We start from the raw sequence: 15,103 nt of genomic DNA, 5'->3' as shown, positions 1-15,103 counted from the left end.
ACCATCAGACCAAAATTAGAAAATATTACATGCAAAGCTAAATGGACTTCATTTTTTTTTTTCAGTTTTAAATTATCAATTTTAAGTATTATGAAAATTATATACCTACATTTCCTTTTCAATTGATTGTTTTTATATATAGCTATGTGGCACTGTGGGTTAATGTGCCAGACTGCAAATCCATTTGAACTGCAAAGTCGGTCGTTCAAGCTCACCAGCTCCTCCGCAGAAACCCTATACAGGGTCGCTATGGGTCGGAATCAACTTGACGGCACTTAACAACAACAACAATTTATCAATTAGCTTGAAAAATGGAGAATATTCTTGCCTCTTGATACAAAAGAAGATTTACACATATATTTGCAAACACATATATAGCCAAATAAGCATAAATATACTCATAACCATAAATTTTAGGTTACAGATATACCTCAGAGATATTGTGGGCTTGGTTCTAAACTACCACAATAAGGCAGGCACTACAATACAGTGGGTTATATTAATTTTTATGACTGTCTAGTACATATAAAATTATGTTTGTACTATATTGATGTCTATTAAGTATGTAATAGAATTGAAATATTTTGATACTTGCCAAAATGTGAAGTGAGCATATGCTGTTGGGAAAATGGCACCAATAGACTGGCTTGTCACAGGGTTGCCACAAACCTTCAATCGGTAAAAGAAAACCAATAATCTGAGAAGCACAATAAAATGTGTAGCAATATATGCTGGCACCTTCAAAGGAGGGAAGTCTCTTCCCCATCTCCTGTCCATTTAGGAGTGAAAGGACAAACATTAGAGTTGTGTAACTTTAAAGAAAGTGGCAAGTCTAAGGTGTACTACCAACTACATTTGTATGTACAAAAACAGGAGGTTGATACTAATTTTTACAAATACTGCTTATAAAGACACAACTTTGCATCATTTCTTTGTTAGACTGATACAGCCGGACTTCTTTCATCCAGAAAATTATTACCTGCTCTTTGTTACTTCTTAGTCCCATGTACTCCATGCAGAGAACAAATGACAATCTCTACATGAGGTTAAATTGCTAGATGGACTGAAAGTAAATTTTGAAGAAAATAGAGGAAATTCTCCAGCCTCTTCCACTTATACATCGGGTATAAAAGTGCAATCATGAATTTTGATTGTTTGTTTCTGTTTTGTTTATGCTTACTGCTATCTATACTTTCTCTGTGTAGCACATCCTATTTTCATAAAAGGGCTTATTAGCTAACAAAACTGAGGGAAAGTTAAGATTCCTCCCTGAAGTCATATGGTAAAGCAGTAGCTAATTAAGAAACCAGTTTTCAACTACACCATGATGCCTCATGCAGGAAGAAAAAGCACCTACCACTGTTTTCATAAAAGAAATGCATTCATCTCAGTGGCTGTGCATCTAAAAAGAACAACACGATGTTTTAATTCATTGTGAACCCATAGTCATTTGCTTCTAAGTGGACAGCACTCTAAAAAGCACTGAAAAGCCTGACTTTAACTACAGAATAAACTCCAGAACAGCTTTGTTATGTAGGTTCAAGGTTTCCTAGATTTGGGAAAGACTTGGTATCCAACAGTAACATTAGAGACAGCTCAGCTATCTTCTGATGAACAGATCTGTTGGCTTCAAACTGAAGGAGCCAGCTCAGAATCAAGGATTGTATCTTGGTGGATACAGCTACCTGAGAAATTTCCACAAAATTGCAAAACAAAATTTACAGACATGCAGCCTCTTCTGTGAAAACTGCATATACTTATGGAAGACTCATCTTTCTAGTCTGGAACACTTTACAGAAAATGCTTAGGCTTTGTTGGACACTCATTTGAGGATGGTTTTTCTTTATGTAAAACTATTTCTATAGTTGGGATCCAATCTATGATAATGCTGTTTTCTCTCTCTTTACCTCGATTACGACAACTAATTTTCAAGGTTCAATTCATCAGTCACCAGCTTTTAAGTTTCTTCCACTCATGACAGCAACTGTAATCGCTCTTGTATTAGCATAATCATTTGGGATTTCTCATAGTCTTTGTTTTTCTTATTTTTCTTTATCTACTTAATTCTAAAACCCTTGAGTTTATAGCCCTTAGTCTATAGCTATATAGATGATTCACAGCGGTTATACATTAAATTGTTGATTTACACTACCTGAAATCAGCCTTGAATCTATGTAGAATTCCCACTGGAGAAAATTTCTGAAAATTAGCATGTCTTCTTCAGATCTTTTCTGTTATTCCCAAAATACACACTGAAACCACTTCCTTCATTATGAAGGCAAGGATATAATTCATAGTTACACTCAACTACAGAAAGCCCCAAGACTTAATGGCTGTCCACTTTTCCTTAAATTTATCAGCAGGAAGAATGATCTGATGCACAGCAATCTCACGTTTTATTTATCTTCACATTTCCCCTCATTTTCCTTTTCAAGTGATCATAAGTACCTCCATGAAGACATCCTTATTCATTTAGCAGACATTTTTCTTTCTGACTCTGTTGCCAACACATGAGGCAAAGTAAGTTCTAGTTCTTGTTGCGTGCCATTGAACTGGTTCTGACTCATAGCAACCTGTGTAAGATTTCTGAGGAGCAGGTGGTGGCTTGAACTGCCAACCTTATGGTCCACAGTCCAGTACTGATCCTACAGCACCACACCAGGAGCCCAACTTTTAGTTGTTGTTGTTGTTGTTAAGTGCCGTCGAGTCGGTTTCGACCCATAGCGACCCTGTACAGGGTTTCCGAGGGTGTAAATCTTTACGGGAGTAGAAAGCCTGATCTTTCTCCCGCGGAGCAGCTGGTAGTTTCGAACTGCTGACCTTAAGGTTCGCAGCCCGATTCGTAACCACTACGCTACCAGAGCTCCTCAACTTCTAGTTACTTCATAAAAATTGTATTGTTTTGCTGTTTTATCATTATTTTAAGAACACATGTGTTTTGCTGCAGAGCTTAGCCTTCTTTTCCTCTAACCACTTTCTGATCTCAGAGGCCATTTGTGCTTTCCATTAGAACTGATAGACACTAGTGTTTTCGTTATTTAGTGCTGCTATAACAGAAATATTACAAGTGGATGGCTTTAACAAACAACTTTATTTTCTCACAGCTTATGAAGCTACAAATCTGCATTCAGGGTTTTGGCTCTAGGGGAAAGCTTTCTCTCTCCATTGGCTCTGGACTAAAGGCCTTGTCTACTTGGAGCTTCCTTCGTCTCCTGGGAAATCTTCATGTAATTTGACATCTCTCTTCCCTGGCTCTGCTTTTTGGCTCACTTGTTTAATCTCTTTTATATCTCTTAAAAGATAGTGACTCAAGATATACCCTAAACCAATCCTACATCATTAATATAACAAACAACACAGATTTCCAAATGGGATTATAACCAAAAGCATTGTTGTTAGGTGCCTTGGAGTCAGTTTCAACTCACAGCAACAACCCTGGACAGGGTTTCCCAGGCTATAAATCTTTACTGGAGGAAAAAGTTTCATCTTTCTCCCATGGAGTGACTGGTGGGTTTTAACCGCCACCCTTATGGTTAGCAATCCAGTGGTTGTCCTATGGTACCATCAGTACTCCTAACCATAGGCATTTGTTGTTGTTGTTAAGTGCTGTCAAGTCGGCTCTGACCCATAGTGAGTGACCCTGTATAGTGTTTCCAAGGAGAAGCTGGTGAGCTTGAACCTCCAACCTTGCAGTTCAAACTGCATTGCAGTCTGGCGCATTAACCCACAGTGCCACACCAGGACTGCAGGATTTACAACACATATTACTGAGTGACATATTCAATCTATAACATTAACAGACACATTTCCCTTTGCAAAGTATTATTTTATTATTTTTACCCGTCCCATTATTCTCATTACAAGGAGCACTGGTGGTGTCATGGGTTACTCATTGGGCAGCTAACTACAAGGTCATCAATTTGAATCCACTGAGATAGAAAGATGAGGCTTTCTGCTCCTGTAAAGGTTTAAATCCTAGGAAACATGTTCGTGATAAATCAGAATCTACTCAATGGACCACAACAACATTATTCTCATGACAACAAAATATAGCGAGCAATATCCCGCTTGCAGATCTGATAACATATCATATACTTGATTCCACTCCATTTGTCAAATGAACTACAGTATAAATTTGACTTGCAACAGCAGGAAACTGATGTCCTCTATTTTTATAAAAAGTTGAGGAAGTATGTACTACCTTCCAGTCAATTCTGACTCACAGTTACACTATATAAGACAGAGTAGAATTGTTTCCTAGGGTTTCTGAGACTGTAAATCTTTACAGCCTCATCTTTCTAGGTAACCCCTGTAGAAAAGAGTAAATTACATGATGATTTTTAAAACCTTTTACCCTACCACAATGTGTCTTTAACTGATAAACTTAGAGTAAATGTGCAGTCTCCCACAAATATATTCTTAATAGTTAAAATGTTCTTCTATGATTGTAAACTGCTGGAGAATACATGAATTGGATAGTGGAATCAAAGTTATCTTTCTTACTCAGTTCAAGATGATATCAACAAGAAAATAAATAAAGTATTTTAAAATATAAGACCGGAAATGATCTAGTATATTAGAAAAGTAATAAGAAAACAAAAGAAAAAGCTTAATGGGATCAATGCAAAATGAAATAGGAAAGAAAAACGCAATTGTACTGTTCTAAAATGGAACACAACAAGGCTCATCCCCCAACAATGCAGCATGAGAAATTATATTCAGTTTACAAGAAAAATCCATTCTTTGAATGTAGCTAAACCTGGAATAAAAGGGTTGTGAAATGTCTACTCCTAAAGAAATTGCACAAACAGCATAGGACCTCCATTTGCCTGGCATAATATAAAGTCATTATAACTTAAATTAGCAGTGTGATTTAATGACATCTTAAAATCTATTCTCACTTACAATTTTATGATTTCACAGGGTCAAAAGATTATTAATTGGATCTGAAAATAAAAATAGGAGACAGTTTTCTATGAATGCAATCATTTACTCAGGCTGCTCTAAGTAATATATTTGCATTGACATTCACTGGAGCAAAGAAATGAAATTTCATTTTGTGGTGCTATTCAGTTAATGGCAATTACAATGTAGCTTAAAAACATTCACCCAATTCATAACTGAAATACATTCAACATCATACTTTGTGTCCTTCCAAAAAAAAAAAGTCCAAACCCATTACCATTGAGCCGATTGCTACTCAGAGCAACCTTAGAGGACAGAATAAAAACACCCGATAAGGTTTTCAAGTCTATACATCTCTCTTAAAGCAGTCTGCCACATCGTTATCTCATGAAGTGGCTGGTGGGTTCAAAATGATCTTTATGATCCTAAGCTGAGTGCTTAACCACTGCACCACTTAACTCTCTGTATTCTCCAAAATAGCTACACACACAATACACAAAGCAAAAACATTCCCAATTCAACACAAAGCTAATAGACCATTCCCTTGCTTAATTGCAAATGCCAATAGGAACAAGATCCAGATAGCTCTTGCAAGTTTATTCCCAAAGTATAATGACCAGAACAGAGAATGTGAGTGGTAAATGTCTTCTATACAAAAAAACTACCCAAACTAATGATTCCTAACAACACCATAATAAAAAAATAAACTGAACCCATAAGCCTCATGCTATAATCACATCCCCCATAAGCCTTAACCCTATCACATTAAACAATAAGTTTTAAAAGAACAGAGTATTGTTGTCGTTAAGTGCTGCTGAGTCAATTCTGACTCATAGCAACCTTGTAAAGAGTTTCCAAGGGGCAGCTGGTGGGTTTGAACTGTAGACACAGAACATAACTATTCATAAAATCTTGTTTGTACCCTGCTTCTCAAAAAGATTTAAATTGTAACACAAAATTTAACATAGTGGTTTGATGTAAACAAGAAGAAATAGAACCAGAAGCAATAAAATGAAGCTAAGAAATCAAGATCATGGAAAATGCCTTCCTAGGACTCTGTTATGACCTCCACTCAACAGAAAGGCTGCATCTCTGAAGCTTTGCCACTGATGGCAGATAATTAGACCTCTAATTATCGGAACCCTAGCAATTTTATTGGCTCCTTCTCTATAAAATAATTTCTTATGCTGTGTGTATAACATGTTCAATGTAAAATACCTAATAACACAATTAGGGGCTTCCCCATATGTAAGATATGAGCATATAATGGAAATGCTCTTTTGAACATTAAATTTTGATAACATGACCAGCAAGGACAATCTTGAGTAGACCAAAAAAAAAAAAAAAAAAGATCTCAAGATACACTGGGCAGCCCATCCACTTGTCCACTTGCCTTTGGAAATAGTGACCAAGTTAATGACTGTCTATCTAAGAATATATGTTTGTAGGAAGTCTCAGGTAAGGAGTGGAAAGAGGAAAAGTTAAAGCTGATTGTATGTAATACAGCTTGAGACCACTCTTTTTAGGGGAGCAGCCTTTATCAAAGTTACCTCCCCTTCTCCTCCCACAGACTGATACCCTAAATAGGTGTTCAGTCAAAATCAGGATTTCATCCTAGGGTCTCTCGAAACCAGAATTAGGCAAAAGCACAATTCACTACACTTTGGCATCTTGGGGATAACTTTGTTACCAGGATTGTGATAGTCAGGGACTGGTTGCAATGGTCAATTGATGGTCCATAGCATCCTTATCTTTATGTGTTAATACAGTTAGATTCAGATTTAACTCATGGGCAACAGTAATATTTTCCAAAGCCTTCCTGTCTGTTTTATCTTCTGGTTCTCAATTCTACCAAGTCTCTCCTGTCCAGCTACTGCATGAAAATATCATCTTTAAATTACATGAGATTAATGGATATTAATATATAGTCCTGGTGTGGTGCTGTGGGTTAATGCACCAGACTGCAAAGGTTGGCGGTTCAAGCTCACCAGCTGTTTCTCAGAAACCCTATACAGGGCTGTTATGGGTCAAAAACGACTCGACGGCACTTAACAACAACAACAACAACAACAACACACATATATATGCATACACATACACACATGCATCTTATCAAGCAAACATATTGAGTTGAGTGGACAGATTTTGTTAATTTGTCATACACATGTATTTGGTACACTTATTTTACTTATGGCTTTTAGAATAGCCTGAAAGCTATTTATAGGTACAGTGCATTAATTATTTCATGTCACCAGATCACTGTTATTGTCTAATTTGGTTTCCACTAAAAAACATTCAGTATTGGTGTTACGCTTTGTTTTTCACTTGCGACTGTACTAATAAACAACAATATTTTATTAATCCCTTTGGAAATTAAGGCCATGACTGACCAAAAGTGACAATATAGTGTGTGGCAGTCAAGTCTTTTTTTTCTTCGATTTTTAGTAAGTCAACAGAGAAACTTAAAAGTATTTCCTTATCAAAAGTCAACTGAGAAACTCAAAAGTATTTCCTTATCAAAAGTCATAATGGAAAACACACTTAAACAGCTCAAACAAATTAGTGCCACAAACTGACTTACAAAAGTTGACTTTCAAAACTAGAGAACTATTTGGCATCATTCAGCTCTAGGTGTTTCAATAAGGCCCACAGTGGGTTAATGTGCCAGACTGCAAAGCTGTTTGAAGTGCAAGGTCGGCGGTTCAAGTTCACCCAGCTGCTCCTCGGAAACCTTATACAGGGTCACAATGGGTTAGAACTGACTTGATGGCACTTCACAACAACAATAGATAGTTGGCTGGAACCCAGTAATCTTTGATGCCATTTATTATTTATAATCAATTATTCTACACTTTATTGAATGAGGTCATTTAATGACTTTCAGTTTTCAGCAACGTTTAATTCAGTAAAAAGAAAATATACACTTAACTTTAAAATTCCAAGAGTATTTTCAAGACATTTTTAATAAGAATAATTTATTTTAAATTCAGGAAGGAATGTGCAGCTTGATATAATTAATTTTTAAAAATTCATAATTATAAGTCTCCAATTGGTATTATCCATTGAAATGGTTAAAATCATCATCTTGGAAAGTCTACATGATTTATTTTCCCTTTTGGTAATGCTTTATTATGAAGAGTTTCGTTTTTGACTATGCAAAATGCTATGTGTTGTTTTTTAATACACTTTTTAGAAAATGACATCAGATTTATAGGCGGAAGGTAGAAATCAGTTAAAGGGTAACCTCTCGTAGCCAATCAACAGACCTTATATAAAAATCAGCTAATGTTCAGCTATTTGCTAAGCAATAATCTAAGATAAATGACAATGTGTTCCTAGCCTATAACAGAAACTTTTATACTTAAGAGCTGCATCTGCACATGGTTATAGTTCATAGAGCCTAGTGGTGGTGGTGGTGTTGCGCTGTGGAGTCGGTTCTGACTCATAGCAGCCCCACATAGGGTTTCCTAGGCTGTAAATCTTTATGGGAGCAGAAAGCCACATCTTTCTCCTGCGGAACAGCTGGTAGTTTCGAACTGCTGACCTTGAGGTTCGCAGCCCGACTCGTAACCACTACGCTACCATAGAACCTTGTAAGAAGTGGATTATGGTAACTAAAAACAACAATCCTTACACTAAAACAAATTTTCTCAGTTTATTTTAAAATCTAAATTTAAATTTAAACAACATACTTTTTAAAATATGAGGTCCAGCTACAAATCAGCAAAATAAAATCTGATGAAAGTTATCATCTCCTTGGTTTATGTTTCAAATAAACAGGTTTTGATAGACATATTTCTGAACCACGTTCAGAAATTTCTAGCTAAGAAATTGAAGTGTGAAGGGATTGCCTAGCCATTTTCAGGAAGGAAAGGTGATGAGGGCGTGGCTGTAATTGTATATAAGTAATTGTGAACTACAGTGAAGTGATTTTGTCTGATTTACTTAGAAAATCATTTTCATTTCCACTTAGGCTCAGTTATTGGAACACAAAACTGAGAAATGATACTTCATGTGTAATAAGAATGGCTGATAAACAAATAGTATACTAATAAGTAAATGCAGTACTATATATAATACCATATTAAATACATATAATACATACAAAGAGTTTTTTATGATACAAATACAATCTTAATTCAGACAAATAAAGGAACTTAGAGAGATTAATTTCTGTCATGAAAGTTCCTATCTATATGTCATTGAAGTTTTTCTTTATAGTTGTCTTGCTCTTTAATGATTTTCAAGCACCTTCATATAAAATGTCGAAAACACACACTTAACAACTTTATATTAAACTTTGTCTGCGTTGTTTTCAATTAATCGATTTTTATACTTAAGTATGAATACTCTTCACTTTCCCATAAATGCTTTGATAAAAATGAAGAAATAAAATGAGATCAACAAAGGTCATCATTTACAAAGTCAAAGCAATGAAAGTGCAAGTCCATGTTGCAGTCTTTGGCTTGCATCAGAATCAAAATCTTAAGGGTTTGGGAACACAGATTGCTGGGTCCCACACTTAGAACTTTCAATTCAGAAAGCCTGGGGAGGGGTCCTATGATTTGCATTTCTAACAAGCTCCAAAGTGATGTTGACGTTTCAGGTTAGGTGACTCCACAGTCTGAGAGTCTAACTTCTAAGCTATATAGCTGAAGATGAAAAATATAACAAGCACACACCACATATAAAATACCCATCTAAGAACTATGATGTTTATGTTGTCTGCTTGGTAATTTTCATACAAAACTGATACCATTCATAGCTAAGAGACTAAAGATCACATACTATTGAAACAAAAAGACCACCACTGCAATGATGAAATCAACTTCGTAGCAGAACTCCTTCCTACTTTACTGCTATAATTTATGGGCACAAGTTTATTATAATGCAATTGTTTCCTATTTATCTCCATTACTATATCTTACTCTTTATCACTGACCAATGAGACTTGCCAGGTCAAATAATCCAAATGACAAAAATGACAAGAAAATAAACACTCCCTCCTTTCTATTCCAGTCAGTCCTAGCAATGCCCACCCCCAATCTTTCTCACTGCTCATTACACTCTACACACACATACAAATACAAATTTTTTTCAAACAATTATCTTCCATTAGGATAATCTGAACCAATGAGAGAGAAAAAAAGACTTGGATATTGAATGAGAGGAATTCATTCTCCCATTCTAAGAAATATCCCCTTGAGATTTGTCTACCTCCAACATTCCTCCATCCCTAGAATCCTGACTTCTCTCAGCAGTCCTCTCAGTAGACCACAGAGCCTTGAAGAGTGGCAAGAACACTAAGCAAATTCTTGCTTCCTGCAGGCTCCACCTCTTGGTGTCAGGCAAGCCAGAGGTCTGCCAGGCGACTTAGCATCTCTCACACACTACTCAGCAACCACCAGCACCAGGTATGTTCTTTGGAGGGGGGGGGGGGCGGAAGGAGAATAGTGGGGAAAGAGAGGAAATTAATATAATCAAAGAAGGTAGAGCATGAAGGTTTCTTGGATGAGTCAAGGAAGGAACTAGGGCAACAAGAAAGGGGGAGTGGCAAAAATGCAAGATGGGCGGGAGCACCTGCTTCATCAACTCTGCTCAGGTCAAGACAGATGGCAGCTGAAAGTGGAAAGGTTAAGGGCTAGGTCCCAACTCTTATCTACTGCACCCTTTCTCAGTCACCCACCAACTCGGCATACCACACTGAGGGAGAGTTTGAGGCTCAAGGTCCCCTTGCACCTTAACCCATTCCACAGTCACTTTTGGGTCTGCAACTCGGTATTTCCATAAGCACTCATGCATCTTTGACCCAGGGATAGTCTCAGCCTTGTAAGGGGTGGGGATGGTGAGTGAGAACAGGACCAGTGGACTGGATTTTCAGCAAGAATTCCCAACTGTATCTCAAGGTTTGTGGATGAGTTTGACTTGCTGCCCTCTCAGGGCGATCTTCCTAATCTCTTTACTATACATCTAGAACTCAAAAGTTAGTTTCTCTTTGGAGCACCGGCTGCTTGTCCCAAGAGAAGATATACGTTTCATCCCACTTGCAGCAAGGGCCTGGGTGTAAGTTAGACAGTGAATGAGTGAGTATTTCAGTCCTGAAAGCCAAGGGTGCCAACTGCTGACAGGCAAAGAAACCAGGATTTTCTCTTTAGGACTTCAAAACCTCAGAATTAACAAACTCGCCCTTCTCTCCTAAACTACGGATTTTCTTGAGGAGAACAGAGAATATGCTCCCATTGCAACGAACGAGCTGTTGTCCTGCCCCGGAGACAAGAAGCGCGGACTTGGCCGTCCGTTCATTCATGCATTTGCTCATCCATTCACACAAGCATGTCCCTTAATTGTGTCTGGCACCAAGAATCTTGCCTGCTATTTTCCCCTCCCCAAGTCAGTGCTCATGGCAACGGTTGGTGCAGAACGCAACTCAACTGTCACCCCACTTCCTGAGCCGGAAAATCAAGTCATGTAAGCATTCACCAAAAAAAAAAGAAAAAAGGCAAGGGGGGACGGCGCAGAGGGGCGGGGAGACTAACGAGGGTCACATTAGAAGCTTCCTTCCCTTCGTGGGAAACCGTGGCACCGACACCGCGGCAAGTAAGGAGTCAAACCATTATTAAATCAAATACTGCTCCAGCTCAGGTCCCCTGAGGGGATAAATCAAGTGCAAAGCCACTCATTTGCACTAGTGCTGCCAGCTCGACTCAACTCCGAGCCCAAGCCGAGGCGCCGCCGGGGGAGCGGCTCACAGCCCAATCCGCAGAGCGCTCGCTGCCTCCTTACCGCTCCCAATAACGTGATGAAGTGTAAATCAAATGCCACGTCGGGAGGGGCGAGTCGTACATTTTCGCTCACCAGCCTATCTTACCTAAGAATCACAAGGTCACGATAGCGTTGCGATTCCACTCACCGTACACTCCTTGGCCAGAGATCCCCTCCAGGAGGACTGTCAGCAGCCACACGAGACCGTACACTAAATCCATCTTCACGTGAACATGAACATATCCAGTCCAGGGGGGAAGCAGCGGGACCTTCCAGAGGCCGGCGGCCAGCGGGGCGCGCTCCACTCGCGCCCGGGTCAAGCCGAGGTGCCCAGGAACCGCTCTCCGAAGGAGGAAGCGCCGTCTGTCCGTCCTTCCCCAGCGGTGGCAGCAAGCGGAGCTCAAGAGCCACACACACCCCACACTCATGAACACATACACACACACAAAACACAATACACTGTCACACACACTCACACGCACGCCGCACTCACACCGGGCGCCTGGGAAAATCGCAGACGCCGGGGAGGAGCAGAGGGCGGTGAAGGAAAGAGGAGACCAGAGACGAAGTGTTCTTCAGGAAAGCGGGCTCGAGTCCCCGCAACGGCGAGCTGGGCTGGCTGCGGTCGCGGCTGGGGCCGGGGGTACTGCGCCGCGCGAGCCTGGTTTGGGGAGTCGGGGAGCAGGAAGTGGCCTCTGACCCGGGGCACAGAGCAGAGCTTCCTCGCCGGGGCTCGCCTTTACAAAGTAACTCGTGAAGGTCCCCGAAGGAGCGTCAAGCGGCGGCAGCTGCCCGCCCGCCCGCAGTCCGGAGCCCCCAGCCCTGCTGTCTTGCCTTCCCCCATTCCATCAGTTGCCATTGCAACGCCAATCCTGTTACACCATACAGGCTCGCATCGCCGAGCGGGGAGAGAATGAAGAGGAGGAGGAGGGACTGGAGGAGTGGGGTTGAGGGGGACTAGGGTAGCGGGAGGAGGTAGGAGGGAAGAGGAGGAAAGGGACGGACGAGAGAGCAGAGTGTGAGTCTGGAGCTGGCTCGGGCACCAGCCTCAGCAGCCGCCGCCACCGCCGCCGCCGCTCTTCAAAATAGCCTGTAACGCCCCGCCAGAGAGGAGGGGGCTCGGGCTGGTGGCACCAATTCCCGGAGCCGAAAGAGGAGTCCAGGCATCGCCACTTGCAAGAGAGGGAGAATGCCAAGCAGAAACCCGATCAGTACACACGTCTACGCGTGCCCACCGGCAGGGCGCGCGTCCTCTTCGCTTCCGCGCTGCCCCCGCCAGGTGGAGAGGGTGGGGGCAGCTGGGACTGGCGGGAGTTTAGAGGAGGGAGCCGCAAAAGGGGTTCCCTCGCCTGAGTTAACGTAGTGCTGGCATCCAGAGATGAACGCTGGAGCGGCCGTCTGCGGAAGACACCAAGCTGCGGGGCCGCCGCTCGGGCCCCGGCTGCGGACAGCTGCTGCAGAGGTGCCCCAGCCGGGCAGCGGAGCGCCCGGAGCTCGACGACGGCCGGAATCCCTGGGTGTGCGCGGGGGTGCGCGCCGCGGAGGCGAGTGGGAAGAGGAGGGCGAAGGGGCGAGCGCGAAGTGCAGGCTGCCGGGCTGCCGGAGAGGAAGGCTGTGTGTGGTCACGTTGTGCGCTACGTGCTGAGAGCGCGAGCTGCTAGCCGCAGCCGGGCGACGTCAAAGCCGGGTGCACTGCTCTGCCGCCTTCCTCCTCGCCTCCTCTGCCTCCTCTGCTCCTCCTTCGCGCAGCCTTCCTGTTTCAACCGAGGAGCTCATCTGTATGGACAGCGCCGAGAGGGTCTGCGAGGCCAGCGGCATCCGGCGTCCAGCATGCTCAGCCGCGGCCCTCCCCCGCTCCCCGGAGCTCCGCAGCAGATACCCGTTATTTATTTTTGCTGCTGCTGTTTGGGTTTGCACGCCGAAGGGTCAGCTACCACCTTAACCAGAGGGTAATGATATGATATATTACCCCTTCCCGCCGCCTAAGGTCTTCCAGATCTGTACTGCCTGGTTAGAGGGCAGAACAGGCCACAGCTGTAAGAAACGAAGTCTTTTCTTGCCCCTTTCTGTCTTTTTACATGTAAATGTGGCCATCCCAGAAGATGAAGGTACTGGGGGAGAGCAATAGGCGTTCTGAGCTCAGTTTATTTTATATGCTATGTATCCTACTAAAGTTAACCTGCTTTGAAAATCTTTTCCCTTTCTGTGAAAGACAGCCTCTCTCATTGGGGCAAAGCTAGCTCTGATGTCTGAGTTGCAAAACATCACAGTTACAAAAATATTACAAAACGCAAAGTCTCTTTGATTTACACTGAAGCAAGTGTAGAAATACCTAACCCCCACCCCCCAATTTTTTTTTTTTTAATTTTTTAAAATCGGGGAGCATACTTTATTTTTGGTCATAAAAATTAGTGCTTCCTGCCAGCAATCTACTTTGATGAATATATATTTCTCTACCCAAATGGCATATGGTCAGGGGAGTGATTAAAATGTTTAAAAACGTACATTCATACATGTGTTACAAAAGTAATTGCTATGGAAAATCTGAACATTTATCTGCTCCCATAATGGACTGGTGTAACACTGCAGGTCCCTCTCCCCCTGATGTATTTGTGCTGGCTGCTGGCGGGGGAAAGGGGGCGGTGGGAGACCCAAGCACTAGACAATGAATAGTCCCCAGTGTTTCCACCAAGGTTCTTAGCTTCAGTTACATGAATTATGCATATTATTTTTACAAGGTATGGTCCAGTGCTTACTCTCTGGGTTTTTAAGAGAAACCGAGGATTCTGAAAGGGTCCCAAAGGGATGCCTCAAGCGGTGTTGAACTCTCCATCTTTATGAAATGCCATTTAACACTCTAGAAGCAAAAATCACTTTGTGGCATATCTGAAGGGAAGTGAGTGAAGCTCACTGGTCACTGTGCAGAAAAAGGGCAGGGTTACCTTCTGTTTCTGTAGGTTTGTCTTTTCCTAGTAGATCATTTCTGCACACTGCAGCAAGGTAGCTCCTAGGGCAGTAGACTGCAACTCCTTTCTCTGACCACAACTCAAAACGTACCTTTTCCATGAGTCTTTTCCAGATTTTACATGACCATGTTCTGAAATAGCACTTCACCTCCATTTTTACACTGTCCTTTTTGACTCTCATTTATAAAATCAGAGGGTCCAGTGTTTTCCAGAACTCTAGGTTGCCATATTTTATTATCTCCAAAACCAGTGAACCGCTATAAAAAACGAACTTGAGCTAAGTGAGCATATCTAATGGGAATTACTTTTCCTAACCTTCAACATAAAGAAATAAGCATGTAGAACCCAGGGTGTATCTCTACCATGTAATGCATATCTCTGCAAAGGGAAGTACTGCATACTCATTGAACTCTGAGCAGTTCCTGAGTGGAATGCTTTGAGTTTAGAGAGAACTTATTTAAGTTATCATT

General features: G+C 41.5%; 1 protein-coding gene across 1 annotated transcript in view; it reads right to left on the bottom strand.

The window, feature by feature from the left end:
• Positions 1–12,231, bottom strand: part of MDGA2 (MAM domain containing glycosylphosphatidylinositol anchor 2) — a 1,390,890-nt gene extending 1,378,659 nt beyond the window's left edge. Inside the window, exon 1 of the mRNA XM_006873307.1 lies at positions 11,816–12,231. Within this exon, the coding sequence (XP_006873369.1) occupies positions 11,816–12,095 (280 nt within the window). The 5' untranslated portion in view covers positions 12,096–12,231. The remainder of the gene's footprint in view (positions 1–11,815) is intronic.
• Between the last annotated feature and the right edge of the window lie 2,872 nt (positions 12,232–15,103).

The sequence above is a fragment of the Chrysochloris asiatica genome, unplaced genomic scaffold (assembly GCF_000296735.1).
Source record: "Chrysochloris asiatica unplaced genomic scaffold, ChrAsi1.0 scaffold00235, whole genome shotgun sequence".
NCBI lineage: Eukaryota > Metazoa > Chordata > Mammalia > Afrosoricida > Chrysochloridae > Chrysochloris > Chrysochloris asiatica.
Note: the sequence above shows the minus strand (reverse complement) of the source record. Positions and strands in the feature narration are given on the sequence as shown.